The sequence below is a fragment of the Ascaphus truei genome, chromosome 9 (genome assembly GCF_040206685.1).
Source record: "Ascaphus truei isolate aAscTru1 chromosome 9, aAscTru1.hap1, whole genome shotgun sequence".
Lineage (NCBI taxonomy): Eukaryota > Metazoa > Chordata > Amphibia > Anura > Ascaphidae > Ascaphus > Ascaphus truei.
In genome coordinates, this window is record NC_134491.1 from 48,784,260 (window position 1) to 48,793,258 (window position 8,999).

At 55.7% G+C, this 8,999-nt stretch overlaps 1 protein-coding gene across 1 annotated transcript; it reads right to left on the reverse strand.

Annotated features, from left to right (window-relative positions):
• Positions 1 to 2,479: 2,479 nt before the first annotated feature.
• BATF (basic leucine zipper ATF-like transcription factor) lies at positions 2,480 to 7,769 on the reverse strand. Its single transcript, XM_075614703.1, has 3 exons — positions 6,987 to 7,769; positions 5,377 to 5,481; positions 2,480 to 3,341 (listed from the first exon to the last, which is right to left on the reverse strand). Exons 1-3 carry the CDS (start codon positions 7,050 to 7,052, stop codon positions 3,171 to 3,173), a joined length of 342 nt encoding a protein of 113 aa, XP_075470818.1. The 5' UTR covers positions 7,053 to 7,769; the 3' UTR covers positions 2,480 to 3,170.
• Positions 7,770 to 8,999: the final 1,230 nt, after the last annotated feature.

Here is an 8,999-nt window from a genome sequence, read left to right on the forward strand (position 1 = left end):
CTAATCAGCCTGCAGCACACCCAGGGATAGGCTGATCAGCCTGCAGCACACCCAGGGATAGGCTGATCAGCCTGTCACTCACCCAGGGATAGGCTGATCAGCCTGTCACTCACCCAGGGATAGGCTGATCAGCCTGTCACTCACCCAGGGACAGGCTAATCAGCCTGCAGCACACCCAGGGATAGGCGGATAAGCCTGCAGCACACCCAGGGATAGGCTTATCAGCCTGTCACTCACCCAGGGATAGGCTGATCAGCCTGCAGCACACCCAGGGATAGGCTGATCAGCCTGTCACTCACCCAGGGATAGGCGGATAAGCCTGCAGCACACCCAGGGATAGGCTGATCAGTCTGTCACTCACCCAGGGATAGGCTGATCAGCCTGTCACTCACCCAGGGATCCGCGGATCAGCCTGCAGCACACCCAGGGATAGGCTGATCAGCTTGTCACTCACCCAGGGATCCGCGGATCAGCCTGCAGCACACCCAGGGATAGGCTGATCAGCCTGTCACTCACCCAGGGATAGGCGGATCAGCCTGCAGCACACCCAGGGATAGGCTGATCAGCCTGCAGCACACCCAGGGATAGGCTGATCAGCCTGTCACTCACCCAGGAACGTGTAACAGGAAGAAATCGCAGAGCACTGACAGATTCTCTCATTCTGATTTATTAAAGCCAAAAACAAGCAACGTTTTGGCCTAGTGGTCTTCCTCACGTGATATTGCGCCACTCGGTCGAAACGTTGTTTGTTTTTGGCTTTAATAAATCAGAATGAGAAAATCCGTCAGTGCTCTGCGATTTCTACCCCTCGCCTGCCAGGGCCCTGCAGAGCATCACTTATCCCCTCGCCTGCCAGGGCCCTGCAGAGCATCACTTAACCCCTCGCCTGCCAGGGCCCTACAGAGCATCACTTAACCCCTCTCCTGCCAGGGTCCTGCAGAGCATCACTTAACCCCTCTCCTGCCAGAACACTGCAGAGCATCACTTAACCCCTCTCCTGCCATGGCCCTGCAGAGCATCACTTAGCCCCTCTCCTGCCAGGGCCCTGCAGAGCGTCACTACCCTTCTCCTGCCAGAGCACTGCAGAGCATCACTTAACCCCTCTCTTGCCAGAGCCTGAAGAGCATCACTTAACCCCTCGCCTGCCAGATCCCTGCAGAGCATCACTTAACCCCTCTCCTGCCAGAGCACTGCAGAGCATCACTTAACCCCTCTTGCCAGAGCCTGAAGAGCATCACTTAACCCCTTCCTTGCCAGAGCCTGAAGAGCATCACTTAACCCCTTCCTTGCCAGAGTCCTGCAGAGCATCACTTAACCTTTTACCTTCCAAAGCTTTGTATAGTTTCATGCCTACCAGACAGGTAGCAGAGGGAGCCAAACCCGCAGTCCCCTCTCTCACCACTAGATGGCACAATATGCCATGTTTATATAGTTACATAGTAGATGAGGTTAAAAAAAGACATATGTCCTTCAAGTTCAAACTATGCTAAAAAAAAAAAACAAGTTGACAGATACCTATACAATATTTGTATTTACAGTATTTTGATCCAGAGGAAGGCAAACAAAAACCCCCAGTGACATTATCCAATGATATCTCATAAGGGGAAAATAAATTCCTTCCTTACTCCAGTAATGACAATCAGACAGATTACTCCCTGGATCAACATCCTTCCCATGTTTACTTATTTGGTATATCCCTTTGTACCTTTCCTTTCTAACAACATAACTATTGTATCTGCCATCACAGTCTCCATGGGTAATGAACCCCACACTGTAACTGCCCTTACTGTAAAGAACCCTCCTCCTATCTCTCCACCCCCCAACGTCTGTCACCACCCCACCCGCTCTCCTCCTCTGTCACCGCCACCCCAACGTCTGTCACCGCCCCGCCCTCCTCCTCTTTCACCCCCCCAACAACGTCTCTCTCACCGCCTCCCCAACATCTGTCACCATCCCCTGCCCTCCTCCTGTCACAGCCCCCCGCCCTCATCCTCTGTTACCCCCCCAGCGTCTCTGTCATCGCCCCCCTCCACCCTCCTACTCTGTCACCGCCCTCACCACCCTCCTCCTGTCATCGCCCTCCCCCTTTGTCATCGCCCCCCGCCTATCACCGCCCCCCCACTCTCCTCCTCTGTCACCCCCCACACTCCTGTCACCGCCCCCCCATCCTCCTCCTGTCACCCCCCCCCCACCCTCCTCCTCTGTCACTGATCCCCCCACCCTGCTCCTCTGTCAATGCCCCTCCCCCACCCTCCTCTGTCTCCCCCCACCCTCCTCCGCTGTCACTTTCCTCCCCACCTCCACCTCTGTCATCCCCCGCACTCCTCCTGTCACCCCCTGCACTCCTCCTCTGTCACCACCACCCCTCCTCTCCTCCTTTGTCACCCCCCCTTCTCCTGTCCCCCCCCCCACTCTCCTCCTCTGTCCCCCCCCCCCACTCTCCTCCACTATCCCCCCCCCCTCCTCCTCCGTGCTCATGGAAATGGGGAAAAGCCCCTATAAAAATAACCGCAACATTTGAACGATTTTGAGAAAATTGTCGGGATTCCGGGATGTTTAATGAAAATCTGTGAGTGTCCCGACTGACCCGGGACGTATGGTCACCCTATACGTGCCCCATATACATACACTCACTACATGGCTCAAAACATGATTACACGCCCATGTTCTATTTACACAGACACACATTTCCTCTCCATGGATGTCCTACACACACACACACACACACACACACACACACACACACACACACACACACACACACACACACACACACACACACACACACACACACACACACACACACACACACACATACCTCTACTCATGACCTATGCACAACTCACACACGTGTCCTTCACGTGTCCTCCCACTGCTCCGTGTGCACGGAGAGGGTTATTTTCCGTTTTTATTTGTTTCAAATAAAAATAAACAATTTGTGGTAGCACTAATCATAGCGTGTGCACTGCGACCCCACGCCAATCACACGCGTGTCACAGGCAAAGTCTCTGTGTCACATGTAGGCAGTCCTGGCACTCACAGGACGTGGCCCCTGGGTAACAGGTTGAAGGTCAACAGCAAGATCACAAAACCCTTCCGTGGTCAGCGCTGCCCCCCTCCCCCGTGCTCTAGCCACAGTATCTGTCTCTATTCCTCTGTGGGGGGTGAGGTCAGCGCTGGAGGGCGTGGGACGAGTAGCTGGAGTCGGTGGGTTTGGGGTTGCTGAGAACACACAGAGATTCGTGGCTGCTCAGGACACACGTGAAGTATTTCAGCTCATCCCTCAGCGCTCGGATCTCTCTGCGTAGAACGGAGTTCTGACCGTCCAATCTCTCACTCTCCTGGGGACAGAGAAGGACACGTGGCAGGACGGAAAGGGGTCACGTGGCAGGACAGATAGGGGACACGTGGCAGGATGGAAAGGGGTCACGTGGCAGGACGGAGAAGGGTCACGTGGCAGGACGGAGAGGGGACACGTGGCAGGACGGAGAGGGGTCACGTGGCAGGACGGAAAGGGTTCACGTGGCAGGATGGAGAAGGGTCACGTGGCAGGACAGAGAGGGGTCACGTGGCAGGACGGAAAGGGTCACGTGGCAGGACGGAAAGGGTCATGTGGCAGGACAGATAGGGGACACGTGGCAGGATGGAAAGGGGTCACGTGGCAGGACGGAGAAGGGTCATGTGGCAGGACGGAGAGGGGACACGTGGCAGGACGGAGAGGGGTCACGTGGCAGGACGGAAAGGGTTCACGTGGCAGGATGGAGAAGGGTCACGTGGCAGGACAGAGAGGGGTCACGTGGCAGGACGGAAAGGGTCACGTGGCAGGACGGAAAGGGTCATGTGGCAGGATGGAGAGGGGTCACGTGGCAGGACAGATAGGGGACACATGGCAGGATGGAAAGGGGTCACGTGGCAGGACTGAGAGGGGTCATGTGGCAGGACAGAGAGGGGACATGTGGCAGGACGGAAAGGGTTCACGTGGCAGGATGGAGAGGGATCATGTGGCAGGACAGATAGGGGACACGTGGCAGGATGGAGAAGCGACACGTGGCAGGACAGAAAGGGGTCACATGGCAGAACGGAGAATGGTCACGTGGCAGGATGGAGAGAACACGTGGCAGGATGGAGAAGGGTCACGTGGCAGGACTGAGAGGGGTCACGTGGCAGGACAGAGAGGGGACACGTGGCAGGATGGAAAGGGGTCACGTGGCAGGATGGAGAAGGGTCACGTGGCAGGACAGAGGGGACACATGGCAGGACAGAAAGGGGTCACGTGGCAGGACGGAGAAGGGTCACGTGGCAGGATGGAGAGGGGTCACGTGGCAGGACGGAGAGGGGTCACGTGGCAGGACGGAGAGGGGTCATGCCAATCACACGCGCGTCACAGCCGTAGCCTCTGGTCAAAAGGGCAAAAGCGAGGCCACAGACATACACCCCTTCCGTGGTCCCCCCTTCCCCCCTTCACGCGCCTCTCCTTCCATCAGCAGAAACCTAACCACGGCTGACTGGGAGATAAGAGGGGGGTCCTTCCTGTGGCCGGGGGGTGGGGGGTGCGTGTGAGTGTGAGCGCAGAGCACGATAACGCAGAGCACAGAGTGCAGAGCACGATAACGCAGAGCACAGAGTGCAGAGCACGATAACGCAGAGCATCGGAGTGCAGAGCACGAGAGTGCAGAGCTTGAGAGCGCAGAGCACGAGAGTGCAGAGCACGAGAGCATAGAGTGCAGAGCACGAGTGCGAAGAGCATGAAAGTGCAGAGCATGAGAGTGCAGAGTGCAGATCACGAGAGCGCAGAGTACTAGAGCGCAGAGTACGAGAGCCCAGAGCATGGGAGTGCAGAGCACGAGAGTGCAGAGCTTGAGAGCGCAGAGCACGAGAGCGTAGAGTGCAGAGCACGAGAGTGCAGAGCACGAGAGTGCAGAGCTTGAGAGCGCAGAGCACGAGAGTGCAGAGCTTGAGAGCGCAGAGCACGAGAGCATAGAGTGCAGAGAACGAGAGTGCAGAGCACGAGTGCGAAGAGCACGAGAGTGCAGAGCACGAGAGTGTAGAGTGCAGAGCACAAGAGCGCACAGCACGAGAGCGTAGAGTGCAGAGCACGAGAGTTCAGAGCTTGAGAGTGCAGAGCACGAGTGCGCAGAGCACGAGAGCATAGAGTGCAGAGCACAAGAGCAAACAGCACGAGAGTGCAGAGCATGAGAGCGCAGAGTGGGAAGCACGAGAGCATAAAGTGCAGAGCACGAGAGTGCAGAGCACCAGAGCGCAGAGTGCGGAGCGTGAGAGTAAAGCGTGCAGAGCACGAGAGCATGAGAGTGTAGAGTATCAGGGCACAGTTTCAGTGCAGCGCGTGAGAGTGCAGAGCGTGGCACAGCTACTTACGATGTGCAGGGAATCTGCTTTCTGCGTTTGCCGCTGGCGGCTTCTCTGCGCTGCGATCCGATTCTTCTCTCTCCTCTGAACCTTCTTCATGTCGTCCGAGGAATCCTGAAACCAGCGAGAGAGCGTTGTGACATCCCCGAGAGCGCTGTGACATCAGCGAGAGCGCTGTGACATCAGCGAGAGCGCTGTGACATCAGCGAGAGCGCTGTGACATCAGCGAGAGAGCGCTGTGACATCCCTGAGAGAGCGCTGTGACATCCCTGAGAGAGCACTGTGACATCCCTGAGAGAGCGCTGTGACATCCCTGAGAGAGCGCTGTGACATCAGCAAGAGAGCGCTGTGACATCCCAGAGAGAGCACTGTGACATCAGCGAGAGAACGCTGTGACATCTGCCAGAGAGCGCTGTGACATCCCCGAGAGCGCTGTGACATCAGCGAGAGAGCGCTGTGATATCAGCGAGAGAGCGCTGTGACATCAGCGAGAGAACGCTGTGACATCAGCGTGAGAGAGCGCTGTGACATCAGCAAGAGAGCGCTGTGACATCACGAGAGACTGCTGTGACATCACGAGACTGTGACATCCCTGAGAGAGCACTGTGACATCCCCGAGAGAGCGCTGTGACATCACGAGAGTCCTGTGACATCACCGAGAGAGCGCTGTGACATCCCTGAGAGCGCTGTGACATCAGCAAGAGAGCGCAGTGACATCCCAGAGAGCACTGTGACATCAGCGAGAGAATGCTGTGACATCTGTGAGAGAGCGCTGTGACATCCCCGAGAGAGCGCTGTGACATCCCGAGAGAGCGCTGTGACATCAGCGAGAGAGCGCTGTGACATCAGCGAGAGTGCTGTGACATCTGCGAGAGAGCGCTGTGACATCAGTGTGAGAGAGCGCTGTGACATCAGCGAGAGAGCGCTGTGACATCACAAGAGACTGCTGTGACATCACGAGACTGCGACATCCCTGAGAGAGCGCTGTGACATCACGATAGTCCTGTGACATCACCGAGAGAGCGCTGTGACATCCCCGAGAGAGCGCTGTGACATCACGAGTCCTGTGACATCACCGAGAGAGCGCTGCAACATCACAAGAGAGTGCTGTGACATCAGCGAGAGAATGCTGTGATATCACTGAGAGAGCGCTGTGACATCACCAAGCAAATTATGTGACATCACAGACAAAACATGATAGACAATGTAGTACATCCGCACGCGCCTCACACACAAGATATCCTTCTGGGGGTTCTCAGCGTGGGGGGGTTCTTGGGTGGGGGGTGCATCTCGGGATAGGGGGGGTATCGCGGGGTGGGGGGATTATCTCTGGGGGTTATCGCAGGGTGGGGGTAGTATCTCGGGGAGTATCACGGATTGGGGGGTAGTATCCAGGGGGGAAATATCTCGAGGGGGGTATCTCGGGATAGGGGGGGTGTCGCAGGGTGGGGGGAGTATCTCGGGATAGGGGGGGTATCGCAGGGTGGGGGGAGTATATCGGGGGGTATCGCAGGGTGGGGGGAGTATCTCGGGGGTTATCTCGGGATAGGGGGGGTATCGCAGGCTGGGGGGAGTATCTCGGGGGGTATCACGGATTGGGGGGGGGGTTATCTATGTACCTGTTTGTTACTGGAGGGTGGGGAGCTGCTGTATCCCTGTTCAGTGCTGTCAGAATCTGGTTGCATGTCCTGCACTCTCCTGCGCTCTCCGTGTCTCTTACTCTGCACTCTTCGTGTCTCACTCTGCACTCTCCGTGTCTCACTCTGCACTCTCCTGCGCTCTCCGTGTCTCTTACCTCGTTTCTCCCCCTAATTATCTTTCTAAATCTTCTAATTCTAAGTGGAGGCTTCTCTCTCTCTGTCCCTGTTCCCTTTCCTCCCCCTCTCAACAATCTCCCCCACCTACCCCCTTCTCTTCCTCTATGTCTCTTTTCCTCTCTCTCACTGCTCACCTCCCGTAACCCCTCTGTCACTCTGATCCCCTCTGTGCCCTTTTCTCTCTCTCACTGATCCCCTCTGTGCCTGTCTCTGTCTCTCAGTCTTTCTGTCTCTCTCTGGTCCCCTCTGTGCCTGTCTCTGTCTCTCTGTCTTTCTGTCTCTCTCTGGTCCCCTCTGTGCCTCGCTCTCTGGTCCCCTCTGTGCCTCTCCGGTCCCCTCTGTGCCTCTCTCCGGTCCCCGCTGTGCCTCTCTGGTCCCCGCTGTGCCTCGCTCTCTGGTCCCCTCTGTGCTTCTGTCTCATGCCATGACGCTGTTACCTCTGCCGTGTGGTTGCGGTTTAAGGGGACCCTGAGCTGGAAGTCACATGGGAGGAAACATCTCAAAAAGGTCATTTAGAAATAAAAACACATCAGGGAGAAGGTGAAAAATACCCAGAAAAACCCCAAAGGTCTGAAGAGAGACTGAGAAGAGGGGGGGGGGGGGAGCGAGGAAGGAGGGGGGAGAGTCAGAGAGGTAGGAAGTGTGGCGAGAGGAGGAGGGGGGGGAGGAGAGAGGAGGGAAGGGGGGAGAGAGAGAGAGAGGAAGGGGGGGAGAGAGAGGAGGGAAGAGGGGGGGAGAGAGAGAGAGGAAGGGGGAGAGAGGAGGGGTGGGAGAAAGGACAGGGGAGAGAAGGGAAAGGGGGGGAGGGAGAGAAAGAGGAGGGCAAGATAGAAAAGTTGAGGTTCAATACAGATAAATGTAAGGTTATGCATTTGGATGTGTCGCTGTTGATCGCCTCTTCTCCCACTACCACTTGCCCTCTTGACCCCATTCCCTCCCATCTCCTAAAACCTCTTGCTCCTACTATAATCCCTACGCTCACGCACATTTTTAACTCCTCCCTCTGCTCTGGAACCTTTCCATCCTCCTTCAAACATGCAACAGTCATACCATTACTCAAAAACAGCAAGCTTCACCCTACCTGTCTTTCTAACTATCGGCCTGTCTCCCTACTGCCTTTTGCCTCTAAACTCCTTGAACGTCTTCTTTTCGCTCGCTTGCTCCATTTTGTCAACACCTATTCTCTCCTAGACCCTCTACAATCTGGCTTCCACACTGCTCACTCCACGGAAACAGCCCTCACTAAAATAACTGACGACCTCCATGCTGCCAAAGACAGAGGTCATTACACTCTGCTCAAATTACTCGACCTCTCTGCAGCATTTGACACCGTGGACCACCCTCTTCTCCTTCACATTCTCCATACTCTTGGCATTCGGAACAAAGCTCTATCCTGGATCTCATCCTACCTCTCCCATCGTACTTTCAGTGTCTCTTCTGCTAATACCTCCTCCTCCTCTATTGATCTCTCTGTGGGGGTACCCCAGGGCTCTGTCCTGGGACCTCTTCTCTTTAATCTCTGTATACACTCTCTCTAGGAGACCTAATAACATCTTTTGGGTTTAATTATCACCTCTATGCTGATCACACACAAATATATTTCTCAACACCCGACCTTACACCTGCTGTACTAACCAAAGTTTCTGAATGTCTCTCTGCTATATCATCCTGGATGGCCCTCCGCCGCCTTAAACTCAACATGGCTAAAACAGAGCTCCTCATACTTCCTCCCAAACCTGGCCCTACTACCTCCTTCCACATTACTGTTGGAACTACGATCATTCACCCAGTAGCCCAAGCACGCTGCCTTGGGGT

Bases quoted from the DNA above. Each gene is read 5' to 3' on its own strand.
- BATF (XM_075614703.1), bottom strand. From the start codon at position 7,052: ATGCAACCAGATTCTGACAGCACTGAACAGGGATACAGCAGCTCCCCA. The intron at 5,482-6,986 runs GTACATAGATAA...CGCTGGTTTCAG, and splicing joins CACCCTCCAGTAACAAACAG to GATTCCTCGGACGACATGAA. The intron at 3,342-5,376 runs GTAAGTAGCTGT...CTCTGTCCCCAG, and splicing joins AAGCAGATTCCCTGCACATC to GAGAGTGAGAGATTGGACGG.